Genomic DNA, 23345 nt, shown 5'->3' with positions numbered 1-23345 from the left:
ACTATCGAAGGTTTCAATGCTATCATCATCACCATCATCTCATAAATAAACCACTAAGGCATATGAAATTATGACCTATACATCTTCAAGAACAAACCTTCAACCCAGTCTGCAGACTATAGCTGAATTTCCGACTATAAGAGCCAAGACTCTGGTGTAGAATGGAAACTAATTGGTCTACTATTTACAGTCTTAGAAGAAAATCTATAGGAGCAACATCAATCTATTTTGTACAAGGAATAGCCTTAGAATTAAAAAAAAAAAAACCACACCAACACTAAATCTTATTTTACATGATTGTACAGCCAAGTTAAAAACTACAAAGTTTAATACTTTAGAAAACTAAACTTTATAAATAAAACAAAATGGTAAAAACTACTGTTAAAATTCTACATGGAGTTACTGCTATTCACCTATAAGGATATATGAAAACTTTAATTTCATACTTCAAACAGTCTTGATGAGTCTTACCTCTTGCTTTGCCAGTTCATGGCCTTGTCTAGGAGAACAATGGGGATGTGTATATGGAGGCTGGTGGGCCACTTTCAGCATCAAATAATCAATTAGTTGTTCTCTAGAGGGATGCCTTGCCACAGATGCCTGAGGGGGATGATGGGTTTGACTATAATGTGCCTGAGGCCTGAGAGGCTGGCCCATTTGTCCATTACTCAAAGGCATCTAAGAAAAACATGAATTATCTTAATATTCTCCTTAGATTAATACAAAAGCACTAGCGTTTTAACATTCTACATCATTCAATACTCACTATAGTCTTCTAAACCATTAAACCACTTTATTCTTGTAAACCATTGTATTTTTTAAACCATTTTTCCAAAAGAAAAATTATTACTGTCTTTTGAATGTTTAATGATTGAATCTAACAACAAACTTTTAAACGAAGGCCTCATCTATATTTTAAATGCTTTTCTGTTAGATATAAATCTATTGTTACTTAGATCAAATGTTAAAATAGGAAACAAATATATTGAAAAACCTTAACTACTGATACACATAAAACAAGTTTTTTTTTTTTTAAACAAATTGTTAGCCTATAACACACATGCACAAAAGGTGTATTTTGTTTGTCTTTCGAGATAAGGTTTCTCTCCCTGGCTGTCCTGGAACTCACTCAGTAGACCAGGCAGGCCTCAAACGCTCTCTAGAGAGCCGCCTGCCTCTGCCTCCTTAATGCTGGGATTAAGCATCACTGCTCACCTAAAAAGGTAGATTTTTTTTTTTTTAATGTTTTTCCTCTGGAAAAAATTCAGGAGTGCAGCTTTTTCTTAATTTGAATATATTTGCTACCTTTATTTCTTCCTTTTCAGAAGTAACATGTCAATTCAGCTATCTACATAGGAATTAAGTGATTTATTGTTTATGTATACATGCCATGTATCAGGAATTTTCAAGCTCTCTAAATATTAGCTTTGTGGAATATTAAAAACTCAAGGCTTCAGTACTGATGTTTCACTTTATTTCCCACAAGAGGATAAAAACCCATCACCAGATTGAAACCATCTTTTATACCACCCATGTGTTAAGAAAGTGACCCTGGATTTAGACTTAGGATTAGATTTGTAGCAAATAGCTTATTCTATTCTATGAAGAATGTAGCTAAAAATTAAGCCTACATTATAAATGTTCATATGTAAAAAGACTTTTACACAGGAGAGAAAATAAATGCTTTAATTATTTAGTCACTTAGAATTTCCTTGCTGGCTAACAGGAAAGTATTTTTGAGAAGAAAGTAACAGAAAACAAATTTCCTTAAAATTATCCAGAATTAAAAGTTTGGCAAAAGTTTCAGAACTATATGTTGTGAAATTTATCTTGCTAAAAATACAAAAAAGTTTGTTGTTTAGTAAGAAGACTTATTATAAAAGGACCACTTTTTGTCACTGTCACACTAAAATTTTAGTTAATTCTCAAGTCTAGGACAATACATGAGTAGTTCATAACAGTGGACAAAAATGAAAATACTCTGTGTAAAATCTTATATTGGGTTAAGTACTACGTTATGCTTCTATGTCTAGAGAAAGATCTACTATAGTTATCTGTTACTGGATAACTGTAGATTTAAAGCTACAAATCTATCAAAAGGTGCTCTACCTGGCTGTGCTACGGTTTTACTATTTACAGAAAAATCTACAGGGCCCCTACTTTTTTCTCTGTTTATATCATTTATTCCATATGCAGATTTCATTATCTTCCTTTGACAAAACCAAGATAAGGCCTTCTTCATGCCAGGCAAATACTCTGTACCAGTTACAACTCCACACCCTAGACAACTGAACAGATCTTTTTGTGCTGCTGTTGTTTTTTTTTTTTTTTTTTTTTTTTTTGGTTTTGGTTTTGGTTTGGTGTTTTTGTTTTTTTCAAGGCAGGGTTTCTCTGTGTAGCCCTGGGTGTCCTGGAACTCACTCTGTAGACCAGGCTGGCCTCAAACTCAGAAATCTACCTGCCTCTGCTTCCCAAGTGCTGGGATCAAAGGTGTGTGCCATCACAGCCTGGCGTTGCTGCTGCTGTTAAATAAGACTTATTTATGTGTGTATATATGAATATGTGTAGGTGCACGCATGGCCGTGATATGTGTAAGGTCAGGCAACAACTTTCATGAGTCTGTTCTCTCTTTCCACCATGTAGGTTCTAGAGATTGAACTCATTCTGTCTGACTTGAGGACAACTGCCCCATCCACTAAGTTGTCTTTCTTGCTTGCTCCCTGACTTTAAACTCATGCTGGCCTCAAACTCTTGATCTTCCACCAGTCTTGGGTTTCAAGTGCTAAGACACATGTGCTTTTACTACACTAAGCCTATCATATTCTTAGAAACTGCTGACACCTGGCTATTTGGTTTTGTCTAATCAACATTAAATATAAGAAATGCATTAGGCTATGTTTAGCCAATGTCTCATGAAATTAAAAAAAGTTAAGAACTAAGTTATAGAGATGCATGTTGAAAAGAAAAAGGAACTGAATGATAACTCTGAATTAAAAAGAAAAGGGATAAAATAAATAAGCATGTATTAGCATGTATATGGTATGGCTAAATGCCTACGTTCAAGAGCAAATTAAGAGTTTTAGATAATAAATATGAGTCATACTTGTATCTCATTACACTAGAGGTATATAACTGGTTAAAACAAGAAAGAATGGCTGAGAGAGAATGAAAATTACCTCTGACATTGTTAAAAGAATTTATCTGTAAGTTTTTATCTACAAATACTAAAAACCACAATGATCACCTGCTCTACTATAGAAAAAGTGTGTCTCAAGACAAAGATTTCTAATCATATCTAAAGATTTTCAAATGTTTTTAGTTAACAATAAAAGATTCTAGAATGCAGAATTTAAGATAAAATCATCTTCTAACTTCCCAAGTAGGTTTATTATCAAGAACACTAAAAATTTCTTGATCAAATAAATACTAAAATAAGCAGGTGGAACTACAGAAACCAATGTAACTATACAATGATTCTCTAGTGTGAAATAAACCACAAAAAAAACCAAACTGGGAAACAGCAGAGTCAAATTCCATCTTGTATTTATGAATCATTTAAAATTCTACATAATGAATGCAAGAAAGCCTCATAAAATATTTTTAGTCGAAGTACATGAGATTTCACATTCCAACACTGCAAACCATAGCAAGCTCATTTCTCTGGCGTGAGCACCTACTTTCATCAGGCTGTCTGGAAGATCTCTGTGACTAAGTGCACCTGATGGGTGGTTCTGCTCTCCTGACATGAATCTATCATCTTGGCAACACTCTCCTGGACTGGATGTCTGGGGATGCTTCAAATGAGGAAGGAAAAAAGTAAACAAATAATATACTTTAAGATGTGAAACAAAACAATGATGACACATGAGAGGAGGAGATAGATACTGCTCGACTAGAATGAGAAAGACTCAGATCAGATGCTGTTGTCATCACTCCCTGCTGCACCTTTAACTTTCTTCAAAGGTACACAGCAAGACATTTGTTCCTGTAATGTGAAAAATTATACCATAATATATACACCATATTTTGTTCTTTTTATTTATACTCCTAAGTTAATATCTCTAATCAATAAACATAGTCAGTGGTTAAATTGTCTCAAATTTTAAGCACTAAGGAAAGTGTCTTTGATTAAAAGAAAACGAACCGCTTTTGTTTTGACCTCATGGTTCTACACAGAAAGTCCCCTCAATTCCAATGAGGTGCAATCCCAGTAAGCTAACTGTATAAAACTTGGTGTGTTGTAATTCTGCCACATTAACATTGGCTCAATATTTTAAATGCACTGTTTTATAGATATGCTTTAAAAATTAATTCATGGGGGCTGGAGAGATGGCTCAGTAATTAAGAGCACACTGACCTTGCAGAGATCCTGAGTTCAATTCCCAGCAACCATATGGTGGCTCACAACTATCTATAATGGGATCCAATGTCCTCTTCTGGTATGTCTTAAGATGGCAACAGTGTATATATGTGTATGTGTGTGTGTGTGTGTGTATACATATACACACACACACACATACATACACATATATATTTTTCCTTAAAAAATTAATTCATATCTTCATATGCTAAATATTTACTCATTATAGTTTAACTTAATGATAACCTTAAAGGAAAAAAAAGGCTCAATGTTAATCTCTCTGAATATTTATTACTATAAATATGTGAATAAAATATTAATATTTACATTAAGCTAGTACTAAGCATACCTAATTTAGAAAATAAAACACACTATGTTTTACTTTTTTAAACTTTCAAAATAGCATATTCCTAGCAGCAAAGAAATGTCAATTTTAAATTGAAAAATAACTCAAAATACACTCCATTATAATATACCATGGAACATGTACAATTTTAAGGATTTGGAATTTAATCTTAAAAAAAAAAAAAGAAACAGACCTATATCATATCCAGCTAGTTGCTAGTTCAATATTTGGCGAAGCACTTTTTTGTGTGTGATTTGATATAATTTTGTCTACTACCAGTATTTCATTTTTCTTCTCTTATTGTAACATATTTCTAGAATACATAATGATCAACAGAGTTCAATGCTTGAAACTTAAACTCCTGCCTAAATAGACAGCTATGCTTATATACTGTTGAAAAACAGCATGCAGATCATGAGTGAAAAGCTAAACTTCAAGCCATATAGGCTTTAAATTTATTTAAAAATAAAAGGCAAAATGTTTACATAAAACAAATTTGGAAGAACAATTGTTCTAGGTGACTATGAATGCCATTCATGATCTGCTGAAATCAGAGGCTGGCTGAGCCTTTTCTTCTCCTTTTAACCTAAGATGCTCCAATGATTGCTGTTGCTAAATAGCAAAGAGATCAAGTCATGCTAATGGCAGGACACAGACCAAGATCAGCTCAGAGCAGCCACAACAAACTGAATCTGGGACACAGTTCCTGCTCTGGGACATAACAGGGCACAGCCAGGGATGAAGGCAGAGGGGGACTAACAAAAAAGTAAAGAGCCTAGATCAAAAGGGTCCAGGTGAAAGTTACCTACAAGAAAGAATAAAGTAAGTTTGTAGAGAATAAAGAGCTTTCAGAGCATGAGAGAGGATTTATTTAGGGCTGTGCTACCTCTTTATGTCCTTAACTAAGCCATGACAGACTTGTATTTACTCTTAAGCTTTCACTAGAATGATAAATCTTTCACCACTAAGGACCATGATGAAATGTGTTCAACTAAGTATTTGGATTTTTCCTTTACACTGTTACTTTTGTAACTTCCCCAGTCTCGTATTTAATCATATTCTGTGAAATATGATTGAACCCCGGTGCATATAGTGCTTATTACTAGACTCATAAATCTAGCTGGCTAGATCATTAACATATGACCAAAGAAACAGGGACAGAAGTTGTAGAACTAAGTCATAAAGAACTCAGAAAATACAAAGATTTCTAAGTCACAGAAATTTTTCCCTTAGAAATGTTAAAAGGCGATCTGAATTCTCTTGTCTATGTGCTAAAGTACTGGCCTACTGCAGGTACTCACTCGAAAAATGTGCCCACCAGAACCTCTTCCGTCTGCAACACTCAGGGCAAGGCTGCCCTGGCTGCCATGCAGATCCCTAGAGCTGCCATAGTGAGAACTGCTTACAGCAGTAAGATTGGAATTAAAGGACCTTGACAGCATACTCTAAATAAAGAGAGGGTAGATTTACAGAGATTAGTATAGCATGCAAAATCCACAAGACAGGTTATATACACAGATTTATTTACAAGTAACCCCACCCACATCACGAACAAATATCATCATGCAACACTGGAATTCAGAACCCGAGAGAAATTGGTACATACGGCTACATAACAACGAGCATATACATGAAGAACATGTATAATCACAACCATTCAGATGTTCACGAATAAAGGAAGTGCAAATATATAGTTGCTTTTATTTATTAAATACTGTCATTTCTTTTATGCCTAATATATGTCAGAAATAGAAACTGGACACATACCCAGATATGTATTTATACATATGTATATACAGTAGTATATAAGCAACTTTTTATTATTAGATTAATTTACCAGCAATTAGTAGTTCTGAGTCAAGTTTCTGAAGGCTCTATTTTACTCTACAGAAATTCTCTTGTTGAATAATGTCAACATTTAAGCATACATGCTTCAGCCAAAGATATTTGTGATTCTTTCGAAATTTATTTTCCACATTTAAAAAAATTTTTAAATTTTAAGATGCAACTTTAAAAAAAGACTTTCAATTTTTTTTATTTGTACATGTGTCTGTGCACATATGTATGTATAGCTATGTATGTAGGTGCCCACAGAGACCAGGAGGAAGAGTCAGTTCCCCTGAAGCTGGAGATGTGGGCTTGATGGCTAAACTAGGTAAACCACATTTAAGGAATGGGCTGTTAATACAATTGGGAAACATACAGCTTCTTTAGATTTGAAGTTGATAATATCAAGAAAAGATAAGGAATTGTAAAAGGAAAAAACCTATAAAATTGTTACTCCTTGTTTTGTGATTTTAAGGTATTGATTTTAACATGTTAACTTGATTAAACACTAAGCATAATGTCCTAGGGTTGTTGTTCAATGCTGCTGATGGTTATCTGATAGCACAAAGACAGGGCTCAGTACATACTTTACTGTTAGCAAGGTTCTAGATCAGTGGTTCTCAACCTTCTAATGCTGACACCCTTTAATACGTTCCTCATGTTGTGATGATCCCTGTTAAGTTTTTCTCTGACCACTGTATATGTACACACACACACACACACACCACTAAATGTACTTTATAAACATTTAAAGACTAGCAGTTGGGTGTGGAAACAGGGGTTGGTTCTAGGTCAACTATAGAATGGAGGGGAAGAGAAAAAAAAAAACCCAAAATCTGAAGAATACAGTCTAGAAAGAACACAGAAGACCTACAGTAACAGTAATGCTATTTTGGTATTTGCTAGAAATATTTCCTAACCAGTGAGCTGGCCTAATACTCCAGCATACTCATTAGTCATTTAGTACTCTGTGAGGCAGGGGTATGGCAAATGTTAACACAGCAAGGACAGCTCCACTTAACAAAATAAGCAGTATGTATCTTAGGAAAGAGAGCTATCTTGTCAGCTATGGATTTGTGTCCAGTGTTCCCGTTTCTGTTCTCACCAGTTTTCTATTTCATTAATTCACTGAATTAGTTTTTGAATTATAAGACACAACTACAAAACTACTGTCGTATTTTCTAGGAAAACTGTGTATCAAATTTCTAAATTTATATTTTATGCAATAGGAAATAGAAATGCTAAAAAGCTCACTCAATAATGAGCTAGGTGTTACTTGCTTCCTATTTCCTGAAGTCCAGACACACTCATGTCAAACAGAACAGTGAGAGAACAGCTACTTACACTATAAACTACACCAAATAAAACCTTTCTCTATAGAAGAAACCCCTCCTTTATATCTCTGATAATAGTGGAATTCCTAACAGCCACTTACACAAACCCCTTAGTCACAGTGACTATAAGAATATTCAGCCAGAAACAAATGCTAAGGATGTCTACTCTACTTCCAAAGTCTCTTGAATTCATCCTGTATCTCAATAAACTGATAAATACTTCATTCATTCTTACTCATGTCTCCGAAACAGCCCCTTTGACAATACCTTTTTCCTTCTAAAACCCATTTCTACATGTGCAATACATGTTTATTGTAAATTAGAGCCATGCTCCTACTCTCAGCTTAAGAAAATTTAAAATTCCCAACAAAATGAACATAGCCTCAACAGTGTGCTATAGGGTTACAGCAAAGAGAAAAGATGAAGTAGCTACAGCTCACAGATATTAGCTAAAATGTAACAATGTCAGTTACTGGATAGAAGGTAATAATCACATTTTATGCATTTTTTCGCAAAAATATTTAAGGAATTTAAAAATAATAGACTAGATATGTTCAGCTGCATTTAAATTTTATCATATAATTAATAAGTAAAGAAATTATAATTTTAAAACAAAAGCCATATATATGCATATATATATGTGTTGAGTCTTAATAAAAAAGTATTTGGGAGGGGGTGGGCAGGGCAACAAGGTCTCACTGTGTAGCACAGGCTGGCTTCAAACTGGTAGTGCTCCTGCAGCCTCCCACGTGCTGCAGTTACAGGTGTCATGGTGCCATGCCTGGCTGAAAGAGTGTTTTTTATACATTTGGGCCACGTGGCAATGTAGTAACATCAACTTTACAGGATTTTGTTTGTTAATTACTTTCAAAAGACACAATTTACCAATAATGTTATAAAGAACACAAGCATTAGTTATTTTACCAACATGTCCCATTTGTAGTACAGCCACAAAACACTCAACTGACTTGTTCAAGTACACCAGAAATGCAATCTAGCAATGTCAAGAACAATGCCATGCCAGAGTCATCTGTGTCAGTGATGATGTTAGTTCATTTAATACAAACTGGAGAGAAAAAAGTTGTTTTGATGAAATATTTACACTTGAAAATACATTTTCTGTTATTTTAGTAATTATACACTAAACTGCTATTTCTTACAATATTTACATAATCAATGGTAGTGAGCAGAAAGCAATGAACATAGACGGTATACATACTGTGACTAGTATGTGTGTACTAGTTACGAGAGACATACAAGCATGTCCATGGAAGACTTTGAGAGTTCTAAAGCAGCTTACATACCAGCTCACCTGACCCGGCTTCAGTTAAATATAGAACTATGTTCCCAACAACAGGGGAAAACAGACTATAAGTAGATAATAACTCAGAGTGTCTTATTTTACTAAATAAAAACAAAGGATGAACCATTTCTAAGGAAAAAATTAATAAAGAGAATGAAAAACTCACGTTCAATTACCTTTTCTAACTTTTTGGCCTCAATGTGTCGTAGTACTTGTTCCCGCCAGTCATGAGGAACTTTGCTTTTTCCTGGAGGATCTAATAGAGAATGTTCAGACCCGACCCTTGTATTTGGTCTTTTTGAAGGACTAGTCCGTGAGTAATTGAAATCACTAACTGACATAGTTCTCTCTGGTATTTCATTAATAGAGGGACGGGCACTCTGAGGCCTTGATGTATTTGGGCCATCAATGCTGTATGCTCGTGCAGAAAGAGGTCTCTGTGATCCTGCCACGACTGGAGTTCTTCCCATTGAATGTAACTCTCTGTATGATAAATAATCTCCTTCAGTCCGCCTGGTGGGCTCACCAAGGTTTACAGAAGCTGTTGAAGACACGCTACTCTGTCTCTGAATAGTAGTCCGGGTTACTGCTGGCACGAGTCGGTCATTCGGGGAGATAGCCCACATTTCTCCATGCCTGGCTGGGGCAAGTCTCTGTTGTAAGTGGTATCCAGTATTGGCTCTAACATTGTTATGGTTAGAGAAATTCATGTTGGCAGAATGCTTTGCATAACTGTGATTTTCTGCACTCTCAGATCTTGGAAGGCGCTGAGGTGGAAAACTGACAGGATCTATTTGTGGATTCTGTTTAGGGTGCCACAGAGTGTCTTTCAGTGTAGCACTGCCACTGTACTGGACATTATATTGTGGAGGACCATACAGGTGAGGTGTAGACTGTGGGCCAGGTACTGTGGGGGCTCTTATTATAGCTGGCTCTTCAGGGTTATGATTGGAATCAAACTGGAAAATTGCCTTTGTGCCTGAGAGTAACTCAGAAGATGAGGAGGCAGCAGTGAACACCTGCAGGGGCTGATCACACAGCAGCGTGGCAGACTTGCTTCTGACTATGCTCTTCCCATCCACAGCAGGTGCGATTTTAACTGCTGCACTTGGCGCCTGAGGGCCATCATCACCAAGAATGTCATAGATTTTTAAGCCTCCAGTCTCCATGTTAGTTATACTATGAGATTTCACAACAGATCCAGTTGGACCACTTCTCTGAGGAGATAGATCTTCCGTGCTTTTAGAAATACCCACGTCAGCAGAAGAACTGGTATTCTGTGCTTCAACCCTGCCAGGAGACTGTGGAGTGTCCTCAGAAAGACCATTTACCTTATTTATGGACTCCAAATTCGGAAACTTATTTCCATTTTCTATGTGCTCAGCCTCATTTTTAGGATGAATACTTAAAAAGCCTGTTCCAAGTACTATATCCTGCATCTTTGATCTTTCTATTATTTCTGGTTGAAAAATATTATTGGTCACAAGTTTATGAATATTCATGTTGATATGGTCTAATTGGCGAGAGTCATCAGATGTGGCTTTTGAATCAACATCTTTTTCAATCAGAACTAACTGTTCTTCAATATTCAAATCATACTCAGGTAACTTAAAATCCTTTTTATCATTAATTTTGAATTTTTCCTCTGGCGAATTGTTTAAATTAACTCCATTTTGTAAAAGGCTGTTAAAATTTTCATCTTCTTGTCTAAAATAAAAGAGAATTTTATGAGAAAGTAAAAAACAAAACAAAACAAAACAAAAAGCAAAACTCAGCAAGTTTTTAGTAACTATTGGTTACATAGCTAACACAGGTAAAAGAATTGCGGGAGCTCCGGAACAAGACCTTTATTACCATATCCAAGTATCAATACAATACCCCATTGATATGCACACATTTTGTATTAAATATCAGTTAAAGTTAATCAAAAGCTTTTGTCAAGCAGAGATTTTTATTGTTAGAGAAACAAGTAAAACAGCTAAAAGTCATCTATAACACCAAGACTAATTTAACATCAACATACGCAATACAGTTTGCTACAGAACAGGTTACTAGGCCTATGCTAAGAACACTATGCGTAGAATGATGTACCTTCAATGCTTCAAGGTGGGAAAATCCACCGAGCGTCAGACAGTAACTTCAGTGAGGAAGTCAATGGCACAGGGCCAGTTACAAGTAGTTCTGAAGCTTTACATTAGCTGTACTAACCACAAGCTACTACTCTTAACAAGTGCTTGTTACTCACAAATATGTATATAATTAAGTTAAACTAAAACAAAACTGCATAAACACCTAAGTTTACAAAGGATCAGAAGAGAAACTATGCCTGAACATGACTCTCTGGCACAATCTGGCAAATTTTTATAAATTTGTCATTATAAAACTACAGAAACAAGCTAGAGAAAGTACCCAAGGAGCTAAAGGGATCTGCAACCCCTTTGTTGGAACAACATGATGTACTAACCAGAACCCCGGAGCTCTTGTCTCTAGCTGCATATATATTGAAAGATGGCCTAGTCGGCCATCAATGGAAAGAGAGGCCCATTGGACTTGCAAACTTTATATGCCCCAATATAGGGGAATGCCAGGGCCAAAAGAATGGGAATGGGTGGGTAGGGAAGTGGGGGGCGCTATGGGGGACTTTTGGGATAGCATTGGAAATGTAATTGAGGAAAATATGTAATAAAAATATTAAAAATCGCCGGGCATGGTGGCGCACGCCTTTAATCCCAGCACTCGGGAGGCAGAGGCAGGCGGATTTCTGAGTTCGAGGCCAGCCTGGTCTACAAAGTGAGTGCCAGGACAGCCAGGGCTATACAGAGAAACCCTGTCTCGAAAAACCTAAAAAAAAAAAAAAAAAAAAAAAAAAATATTAAAAATCAAAAAAAAAAAAAAAAAAAAGAAAAAAAAAACTACAGAAACTATTTTATTTCTATTTGGTGGTACAAAATAAGCGTATCTAGATCTTGCAACTATACAAAAGTTATAGTTCATTATTAAAACAACACATAAAAGCTTCTGCTATACTCCTTGCTTAACACCTTGACTTTGTTATACGAAAGAATGATTTGTACCATATTGGTTTTCAACAATAATATTAAGAAAGTTTTGTAATTCAACAAATTAATAAGCATTTTCTTTAACATGTAATTATAAAATCAGCACTGTACCAAGTCTATAGCATAAAATTAAGAGAACGTACAGTGTAATATCTGAATTCATATTCAGACAGAAAATTAGTATTCTTTTTATAGTAAGACAAGTAACAGCTTTTACTTAAATAAGTCTGCAACTTAAGATCAATTTACTCTAGTTAGGGTTTAAAATATCTGTAAAACCAGTATGTGGTTCAGAGGCAGCCTAAACCTTCCCTCAGACTCCTAGTCGACAGACGGCACGCACGGCATGGCCTTGTTTTGACCTTATTCTGGTGACCAAGTATCTTTGAAGGTTAGTAATAAAACTACTTTAAACTTCTACTAAACCCAGAGTAAAAGGTTTAAGTTTGCATAGTTTTCTCTCAAAAGATTTTTTCCTACAAAATTAAGGCCAGATATATAGCACCAAATAAGAGCATGTGAATGAACCCTTTAATGCATCTCCTGTGAATGACCCAGCATTTCTAGAGTGCTCTGAATGAGAAATGTCCCACAGAGGCTCATGTATGGGAACACTTGGTCTCTAGTCAACAGTGCTATCTTGGGGAACTTTTTGAGCATGGGGATCTTGCTGCAGAAAGAATATTCCTAGAGGCCAGCTTTAAAAGTTTATAGCCTTGCCTCATTTCCAATTTGTTCGCTACTTTCTAGCTGTAGTTGGAGATGTGATCTTTCAACTGCCTAGAGCCACGACTCTCCCACCATAAAAACTCACCCTTTGCAACCATAAGCCAAAATAAACTTTCCCTAAAAGTCACATTTGTTTACGGTATATTATCACAGCAACAAAAAGAAGGTAAGACAGAAACTGGCACCAGAGAGTGGGGTCATTGCTGACCAGGTTCACTTTTGGAGAACCTTTGAAGGCTATACTGAAAATGTTAAGCAGAGCTTCCAGGCCACTCCAGTAGGAAACTGGAAGACAGCAGCACTGCGAGTAAAGAGGCTAGGAGAGGTCCTGATCAAGAAGTTTCTGAGGGAAGAAAAAAACGGTCTTAGCAACTATTGTACATGCCATTCGTTGATATGTTGGCAAAGAATTTGGCCGTGACTGTGGCCATGGAACCTCCTATATGGTTTTAGAGAGCCCCTGAGGGCAGGCAATGTCTGGCAAAGCTGAGATGCTATGAAAGTAAAGTACGCGAAACCTTAAAAGCAAAGCCTGGGTTGCAGCAGAAAACCTAAACTGTTAGATACCAGAGCCATGAGATATCTGCTAAGAACTGATTACAGAGTGGAACCAGACAGACTGAGAGATGTATGCACAGGCCTCAAAGCTAAATGGACAGAACCACCTCAGCATTTGGCACTGGACATGGAGCTATAGGATTTGGAGTTTGCTCTGATGGGTTTTGGTTCAGTATTTTCTCACTATGTCCTCATTCTTCCCTTTTGGAATGGTAATGTATATGCCACACCATAATATCCTGAAAGCATACATTTTTAAAACATCTTATGGGCTGGGAAGTCAGTTGAGACTGTATTGAGTTTGAGAAGAGACTTCTGACTTTTGAATAGTTTAAGACTGTTAAAGATCATGAGTACTTCTAACCCAAGAGCATTTTACATTATGACATGGCCATGAGCCAATGAGGACAGGGAACAGAGCATTACACGAGGAAGGGGCTTGCAAATTTATAGTCTCACCCCACTTCCAGTTTGTCTTCCTTGCTTTCTGCACGTGATTGGGGGTGTGTAGCATAATTTACTTCATGTGCCTGGCCCTTTAAAGGACCCTATGCCCTTCAGTATCGGCTGCCTCTTGGAATTCTGGGAATAGGAAAGGATATAAAAAACCCAGCAGAGGCTAAGAGAGTCAGTCTTTGGATTTAGTAGGTTCCAGGTGACAGAAGAGCAGGGTCAGAGAGTAGGGCTAGAGAAGACCGTTAAGACAGGAGAAGCTGAGCCAAGTCAGAGATGATATTGTTAAGAGACATTTAGGAGAAGAATCCACACAAAGCAGCTGAAAGAAAAAATAAAAAATAAATAAATAAAAAAGGATAAAGCAAAGCTATAGAGGTGTGGTCTCTCAGCTTCCTGTCGCTAGGCCTCCTTTACCATTATGCACTGTACCTCTAGAATCATAAGCCAAAAGAGCCCTATTTCTTCCATATGTTGTTTTTGGCCAGGGTGTATTATCACTGTAATGAGAAGTAATTAACATGGTTTCTTTTTTTTTTTTTTTTTTTTTTTTTCTGAGACAGGGTTTCTCTTTAGCCCTGGCTGTCCTGGAACTCACTTTGTAGACCAGGCTGACCTCGAACTCAGAAATCCGCCTGCCTCTGCCTCCCGAGTGCTGGGATTAAAGGCGTGCGCCACCATGCCCGGTTTAACATGGTTTCTAAGGATAAAAATAACTATTTTAATCTGAACTTCCTCAAATCAGCTGTTTATATGTTTTGACACCTAGAAATATTTGTATTTTCTTTCATTTTACCTATAGATTAAGAATTTATTGTATTTTGTTGTTTCTTTCTCAACCAAAAAAAAAATATGGATTTAAAGCAACTTTATAATCACTGTAGACCCTGAGCCACATTACTACAAGCTCTGTCAAAGCTATGGCTCCCTTCCTAGCCTGTGGCTACCTTCACTGTAAAGTACTGCCACAGGAACAGTCAAAATGGCGAGCGAGCGACATTTGTGAAAACAGTGACACCTCCTCAGCTTGCTGCCAGCTGAGGCACCATCACAGGAGCTGGCCACCTCCTCTCCAGCCTCCCCAAGCAGCTCAACCAAGGCACCTTAGCCAAAGCCAACTGCAGTCTTTCCATCCCAACCCCTTGACTGATTTAGGGAAAGGTGTGGGGAAAAGCCACCAATCCCTGAACCCACCAATTCCTGAGCTTCCCACAAAACCCCACCAGTCCCCGAGCAGGAAGACCCATCAATCCCTGACCCACAAAACTTCACTAATCCGTGAGCTCTCCAAGTCAGGGCTTAAAATCCTCACTCTGGAAATCAGCCCTGAAAAGCTCCGCCCCCTATATAAGCCCCGCCCTTTGTTCAATTCCTTGCTGTGCACTCCTGGGAACTGAGGCAGCCAATGCTGTCTGGATTCATTCCTCCACCCACACCCTGGACCCTCCCAGTGAATCTCTTATGGGATTTACTGCCTGGTGTGACTCATCAGAAGAAGCCTGGGAGCAATGGAGAAAAGGAGGGAAGAAGGGAAGAAATGGAGCAGAGCTGAGGCTGCTGAGGATCCCGGGATGCCCTCCTGGGGAGCTGCAACACCTCTGCTGAGGAGACTTCCCCTCAGAGCTTCAGGGATCCTGGGCTCCCACATCACACCTCTGAGCTGTGTGGTTCATGGGCTTCTGATTTCCAGGACATTTTCCCAACTAAGCAGAAACACTAACAATCACTACTCAATTACCTTAAAAATGGAGTAAAGAAATTTACTGCGTGAGCCACTTATATGTCTGTGAAACCATTTATCTTTAGCCCTATATTTATTGTTTGTATTATTATTTCTATTTATTGTATAAGTAAATGCATTTGTTCAAATGTACACAGACCTGACTTTGGAGTTACCATCCATAGGAGTCTGTTTCACTGGAGAACAGAGTGAAGTGTCTTGACTGCTGTCAGTATTAAGAGACACTGAATCAGACATTCGAGACGGAGAAGAACAGTTGCTGTTATTCTGATTACTGTTGTGTGTGACTTCATCTGATAAAGAATCTGCATCCTTTGCGTCATCTGAAAAAAGAAGAAAGTATTGAAGTGCAATGATAAATTCACTAAGAATTTACGGAAAGCTTTTGCACTGATTGTATGTCTGAGGTGATAAATTAAGTAGGTAAGATAATCAGTGGTACCTCTGAAAATTAAATCCTAAAATATACAAAAATTCAAAAGTTGTAATCGCATTTTTAATGTAATGTAGGGTACCCAAAATTTGACTTAGCTTTCTGCACAATTTTCAAAGGCTACCAACTCATTTTGGTGAATGAACGTCCTTTTGATTTTAAGAACTCATAATAAAAATATATATTTACAATCTCCTATAGTTCATCTGGTCAATAAATTATTTCATATGAATGTGAAACATTTTTCAGCCTATCTTGATAATAAAATTGAGCAATGTAATCAATATATAAACAAAATCAAAATTTCAAGGGTCGGTTCCTTTATTTCAAATGTAAAGATTTACTTTTACACGTATGTCTCTGTGTATGTGCATTTGATTGAAGGTGCTCAGAAGTCAAAGGTATCATATCCCCTGCAGCTGAAGTCAGAGTGAGCTGCCCAATGTGGGTGCTGGGAACCAAGTGTGGGTCCTCTGTATCTCTCCACCTCAAAGACCTGCTTATAAAGTGGTAATCTCTCTATATGTGAGGTGGTTGTTTAGAACAATGAAAAGGAAACTGTTCATATCCACTAAAGCACAACTTTAAAAGGAATTTGAAAATAGTTGTAAAAAAGCTCTTTATAAAGAAGTCAATTCTAGCCAACTCAAGGATCTAATGTACTCAGACATACCCACATATCGATTAAAGATAGTTTATTGTTTTTAGAAATAGGGCTCAAATGGTTTAGGAACTCCAACCTCAAGGTACTTGAGTCTTAGTTCCTTAATGTGTAAAAAATACTGTTAGACAGCCTTTGAAGTACTTTTTATGGGGCTATTACGACAACCAACTGTTAAACAGCTAAGTAACAACTGCCTAGTACCTAAGCAACAGTTAAATAAAGTACTCAATCGTTTTTAAGTATCCTTATAAACCCAAGCTAGCCAAGTGCCACCTTGGTAGTATCATTAGCTCTATGAAAGCAACCGTCTGGCTAAGCATTTGGCAGAGGTAACCAAGCTGAGCAGACACAAGTTGCAAGAGTTGGGTGATGACACAGGTGTTCTTTACAACTTACTCTATGTCTAAGGGTCTAATGCTTTGTTACATGACAATTAGCTGGCGAGAGTTGGGGGAAAGCACTTAATATTTATCATTCTGGAATAGATAGGAATAAAATAATGTATATATAAATCGTATTTATCAGGCACTATGCAATGTATTATATGCAAAACCCTTCATTGGCCTCACTACAATTCAAATTTGTCTCTCTATATAAATGGATAAAATTAAGCACACAAGGGAAATGTATCTAGGAGATACTAAATAGAAATGGAATTAGAATCTAGAATTATATCCCTTTAATGTTCATGCCCTTACAAACAAACTCTGCATGGGAGTGGAGAGGACCTACCAATCTCTTTCTTTAAAAATGGGAAATAAGGAGAACATTTTAGAAAGGTAGCTATAAATTTTGTTTTCAGAATGTTTCAATAATGTGACATTCAATGAAACGTATTTCCACAAAGTTAATACATCTCACTTAGGTGATTTCTAGTCTTAATGCCTCCCCCTCTTAACATCTAACCTTTTTTATTATTACTAACCCTTTTTATTATTACTAAGTGCTACAACTTTGGGCTGATTAATCGAGGATTCAATTAATGGAGGTCGCATCTCTGCCATTTTCATTTCTTCATCAGAAGAAAGTTCTTCAGATTCCTAGTTTAAAGAAAAAAGGGATAAATACAAGAATTAAACTTTGGACTCTTTAAATGAGTGAATATATCATAAAAACATCACAGGGAAAAAAAGCAACTGCTCAGACCATGGATAAAAGTGCCTGTTAATAGTAATGGTTGACTCAACTTTTTCAAGTGCAGCAATAAACCTACAGTAGTACTGTAACCACAGATTAAAACTTCTCATGGATCATTTCTGGCTCTAAGCCTTATCACTGTATCAGTAGTTGTCAGGTGCCAGAGTGTGAAGTTACTGGCAAACAAAAATGACCACAGCACAATCCTGTTTTTCAAAAATTCAACTTATAGAGTCCCTCAACAGAGCCTTTGCCTAAGTGTTGAGTAGTTTCATAACTATATTTGGCTTCTACAATGGACTACTATTAATGTGAACTATAAACATTTCACCTATTTTTAAAACAGAATTGTTATTTTCCATGTTTATTTCCTGTAATATGCCACAGTTGTTGCAGATTACCTACTACTGAGTAGTGTCAGAAAAGAAAATGACTTGTTAGTCATCAACTATTAATAGAAATTTTAATATCATATGTCATGCAGGAAATGAGCTCTCTTGCCAGTTAAATCATTCCTACATACTAAGATGAAACTAAAGCAAATGCTTTACAAAACTTGTTCCTCTGAAAAAGAAACAAACAGCACTAAGGACTTTTATGTGTTTGTAAGTGCCACAGTAAAGATATGGACAGTGGAGAGATCACTCAGCAATTAAGAGCACTTGCTGTCTTGCAGAGGACAAAGGTTTATTTCCCAGCACCCACATGGTAGCTCCATTTCTTGGTGTACAAAGATACTATTTTAATGAAATAGTTTTCAATCTATTCATATCATTATAGATTTATTTTTATTTCTTGTGTATGAATGTTTTGCTTGAATGCATGACTGTGTGTGTGTGAGTGTGATAACTATGGAGGTTAAAAGAGGGTGTTGAGCCTCTGGAACTGGAGTTAAGAGAGAACCAGAGCCACTGTGGAGTACAGCTAGGCACAATAGCTCACAGCTATACACCTAGCATGCAAGAGGCTAAGACAGGAGGAATATGACCAGTTACACCAGCTTGGGCCGCACAGTGAGACTATCTGGGCTATAGAGATTTAGTCTCAGAAAACTGAGAGTTCTATGTTTAACAGTCTCACTTATACCTGAGACATACATTCAATAGAATACTATTCAAACACCATAGAAATAAGATGCAGTTCTGAGAGTTACCACAGTATGAACTTCAAGAGAGTATGCCAAGGGAAGGAAATGATAAAAGACCACTTACTGAACAGTAATAGGCAAATCTATACAGGCAAAGTACTTACTAGTTGCTTAGAGCTGAGGGGGTGCAAAGCCTTAAAGGGACAAAAAGGATGACACTTCTTTTTCTTTCTGTGGCTATAAAAATATTCTGCAAGTAACTGTGGTGATGGTTTTACAACTTTGTAAATTGTTTAGGCCACTAAATTATATGCTTTCAATCAGCACACTGTAGAAGTTTGAGTTATTTCTTTTTAAAAAGCCCTCTTGCCTTAAAACAAACAAACAAACAAACAAACAAACAAACAAAACAAAACCTACAACTTTTAATAGTAGAGATTATATTTAGGTTCTTAAACACTGAGCAAGGGTAACATTCAATGATGAATGCTTATATAAGTTAAATGATTGGGTATACCCATAATAGATACTTTCTCTTGTCCCACCCCCCTTTTTCACAGTGCTGAGGACAGAATCCAGGGTCTATGCCAGCTGGGACACTACTCTACCACTGATCTACATCTTCAATTTTCATTTTGATGTTACAGAAATAAAACCAAGGACTGAGGATGCAAAAGACAGATCATGAGCCTCTCTTATGTGCAATTAACTGAACTTGATTTCCATTACTGCAAAAAATAAAGACATAAAAGCAACTGTGATTATTCACTTTACATGACACATCATTATCTAATTTATCTACTAGTCATTTACTTACAAAGAGTTAAAAAAATTAAATTTCAAGTGATGAGTGATATTTTGGCAGTCTGAAATTCCTCAAGGACACCTCAATATAAATACATGTTAGTATTTTCTGCAGTCATACTATCAGGCTTCTGTTGCTTACAGCAATGCAATTCTACATAGAAAACTCTCATGATTATGTCAGAATGAAGTTATACCTCAAAAACATCATCATGGTTAACAATATGCTTCAGGTTTCCAGACAACTTCATATTTGCAGTTACTGGTAAATTTCCACCATTGGTCTCAGCTTCAGGCTCACTCATTTTCTGTACAGAATTCATATACTTTTCTCTTTCATCAAGTTTGCTTTTTGTTGTAGTACTTTCTGAAGTCTACATAAAAGATAAAGAGCTCATTTAAGTTTTATGTCTATTCTTTTATTAAATATTACATAAAATTAAGCAATATATCGACTTCCAGTTCTCAATAAATATTGCAGAAACCATGAACATGTAAATTAGACTCACAGGTGGAGAGAGGGACACGATTACATCATTTAGCAAAAGTTGCTTTTCTATGAGAAGACTGGAAGGCTGGTGTCGAGAGAGTCAATTAGTTCGCAATGACAAAGGAAGGATCATGAACCATTTCTGCCTGGTGTGGAATGTACAGTGATTCTAATGGCAGGACAGAACTTTTGTTTGGGGGTAGGTAGCACTAAGAAAAGTTCACTAAAGAAATGCATAGCTTAAGAAATTTGTGAATGCTTCTGAAACATTCCAAGGAAGTATCAAATGTCTATAATATCAATTAATTAAAAGTTGAAATAAAATAGATCCATATCATTAAGTGGGGAAGAATATTTGCAGAATAACTCTCTGATAATCATCTATTAGTTCAGTTTTGCTTTTTTTCTTTAAATTTATTTATTATACATAAGTACACTGTAGCTGTCTTGAAACACTCCAGAAGAGGGAGTGTCAGATCTCATTACAGGTGGTTGTGAGCCACCATGTGGTTGCTGGGATTTGAACTCAGGACCTTTGGAAGAGCAGTCAGTGCTCCTAACCGCTAAACCATGCGACCCCCCCCCCCCATTTTTTTAAAGACAAGGTTTCTCTGTATAGTTCTGGCTGTCAGAGTGACCAGGCTGGCCTTGACAGCCTCTGCCTCCTGAGTGCTAGGATTAAAGGCATGTGCCATCACCTAGAAAATATTATAGTTCAAAGCCTTGGGAGTATTTTTGGTTTGGTTTGGTTTGGTTTTTTGAGAACATGCTCTGTAGATCAGGCCTCAAATTCAAAGATCTACCTGCCTCTGCCTCTCAAATGCTCAGCAGGCAATGATTTTTGTTAGCAGCGATCTTGACATTATCCTGATAAAAGATGAGCAATGGGGAATTCAGAAAGTTCACAATTTAGGCATCTGAAAACAAAACTACAAATTAAGTAGTATATAATTAAGATCATATCAATTATGTCACAAAAAGTCAGGAAACTGCAAACACTTTAGATCATTAGTTGGAACTGAGTTTTCTAACCTTCACACCCTTATCCTTATTTACAACTGGCTGATCTCCATGCTGCTTCAACTCTCTCCCAGGCTCTTCATTAGTCTCTTCGTCTTTTAATCTATGGACAATGGTTTGAACAGTCTTGACCATATTCTTAAGCTCATCTGGGTATGGTGTTGGATATCTCTTTAAGTTTCCCTCCTAGAGAAATAAGAAAAACATGAAATATTAGTATTCTAACATCAATTTCAGCACTTAACGTATAATCCATCTGAACTGTGAAGACAGATGATGGGTTTTAAAAAAAATTCTGTTTCTCTTTCTCTCTCTCTCTCTCTCTCTCTCTCTCTCTCTCTCACACACACACACACACACACACACACACACACACACACTCACTCACTTCAAATTAGGCTGTTTTGTTTCTTTTGCTTTGCTTGCTTTGCTTTGCTTTGCTTTCCTTCCTTGCCTGCCTGCCTGCCTGCCTGCCTGCCTTCCTTCCTTCCTTCCTTCCTTCCTTCCTTCCTTCCTTCCTTCCTTCCTTCCTTCCTTCCTTTCTCTCTCTCTCTCTCTCTCTCTCTCTTTCTCCTTTCAGTGCTAGAGATCAAACTCTGGGCCTTTACATGACAGACAAGAGCTCCAAGGTGAGCGCTATCTCTCCCTGAAATATACCTTGTAATGGCAGATTTATATTGATCTCAATTTTTTTGTAGTGAAATAATCTGGATTAGTAAGTGCTTTTCGGGTAAGCAATGGAGCCAATACTTCTCTGTAAGCGCAGGTAGTATAATACAGGTATACAGTACCACGTTTAGTCAGCACACCTGAAAGAAAAGCTAACAGACTCACCCTGGGGGGTGCCTCTCTTTCATCTTTGTCTTCATCACATTCAAACGCCACTTGAGCCCGCTGTTTTCTCTGTTCTTCCCACAATGCAGGATTAAAACTTTCATTATCTGATATGAACATAACTAGAGGAAAGTAAAAGAAAAGCTACTATATTTTACAATAATCACAGAAAACTATTACTCATCATCTTCATTATAAAATTAATTCTAAGGGGAGGTGATAATGCATGACTTTAATTCCAGCACTCAGAAGGCAGAGGCAGGTTGATCTCTGTGAGTTTGAGGCCAGCCTGGTCTACACAGCAAGTTCCAGGACAGCCAGGGTTACACAGAGAAACTCTGTCTTAGAAAAAAACAAAACCCAGAAACAAATGAAAACAAGTGTATTTTAGCTTTAAGATTTGTTCATCATGACCAGTGTAACTTTTATTTCTTAGAAGCTGATTTGGTTTTTTTCTTAGAAGGATTCATGAAGTTGTAAATTTAACACTGCAAATACATAGGTTTTGAGTAGGACCCTAAAAATTTAGGACAATAAGGCTAGCTTCCAGATCTTCCAATTTTAGAATTCGAGTTATCATTAATTTATTCTATTTTAGAATTCTGTTTAGCATTAATAGCTCAACATAATGGAGGGACAAAAGGGTTCAATGGTATAATGAGCTATTTTGTTATAAAATAAAATGAATTACTTTGGTGTCGATTATACATACTATAGATTACACTAAGTACACAAAATACATATTCCACATAAAACTGTAAGGAAACTTTATATTTAATGGAAACTCAGTCCTTCTTTATCCAATCAGATGTATGATGTTAAACTCCAAAGCCTTCTACAGGTTTTCTGGAATGGCTTAAACTAATTCATTCAACTACTCTTTACCACTCTATGAAAGTTATATAATACAAAATATGAAAAACTGACAGAGTGGAAAAGTGAGGGAAAATGTTTTTACATGTATCTCTCTCTCTCTCTCACACACACACACACACACTCTCTCACACATACACATACTCTCTCACATACACTCTCTCTCTCTCTCTCTCTCTCACACACACACACACACACACACACACACTCTCACACATACACATACTCTCTCACATACACTCTCTCTCTCTCTCTCTCACACACACACACACACACACACACACTCTCACACA

At 36.8% G+C, this 23345-nt stretch overlaps 1 protein-coding gene across 6 annotated transcripts in view; it reads right to left on the bottom strand.

The window, feature by feature from the left end:
* The window catches only part of Erbin (erbb2 interacting protein), a 102670-nt gene that overhangs the window by 6999 nt on the left and 72326 nt on the right, over positions 1–23345 (bottom strand). For 4 of the 6 annotated variants that reach the window (XM_029468538.2, XM_029468539.2, XM_021179875.3 and 1 more), the window contains 9 exons: positions 22180–22301; positions 21358–21531; positions 20033–20209; positions 17733–17847; positions 15850–16033; positions 9347–10877; positions 6008–6151; positions 3678–3794; positions 472–678 (listed from right to left, as the gene is read on the bottom strand). In XM_029468538.2, coding sequence (XP_029324398.1) covers positions 472–678; positions 3678–3794; positions 6008–6151; positions 9347–10877; positions 15850–16033; positions 17733–17847; positions 20033–20209; positions 21358–21531; positions 22180–22301 — 2771 coding nt within the window. The remainder of the gene's footprint in view (positions 1–471; positions 679–3677; positions 3795–6007; positions 6152–9346; positions 10878–15849; positions 16034–17732; positions 17848–20032; positions 20210–21357; positions 21532–22179; positions 22302–23345) is intronic. The other 2 variants (XM_029468540.2, XM_029468543.2) reach the window with 2 other exon arrangements.

This window comes from Mus caroli, unplaced genomic scaffold (genome assembly GCF_978045245.1).
Source record: "Mus caroli unplaced genomic scaffold, Mus_caroli_1 scaffold_15, whole genome shotgun sequence".
NCBI classification, from domain to species: Eukaryota; Metazoa; Chordata; class Mammalia; order Rodentia; family Muridae; genus Mus; species Mus caroli.
This window is presented reverse-complemented; position numbering and strand designations above follow the sequence as displayed.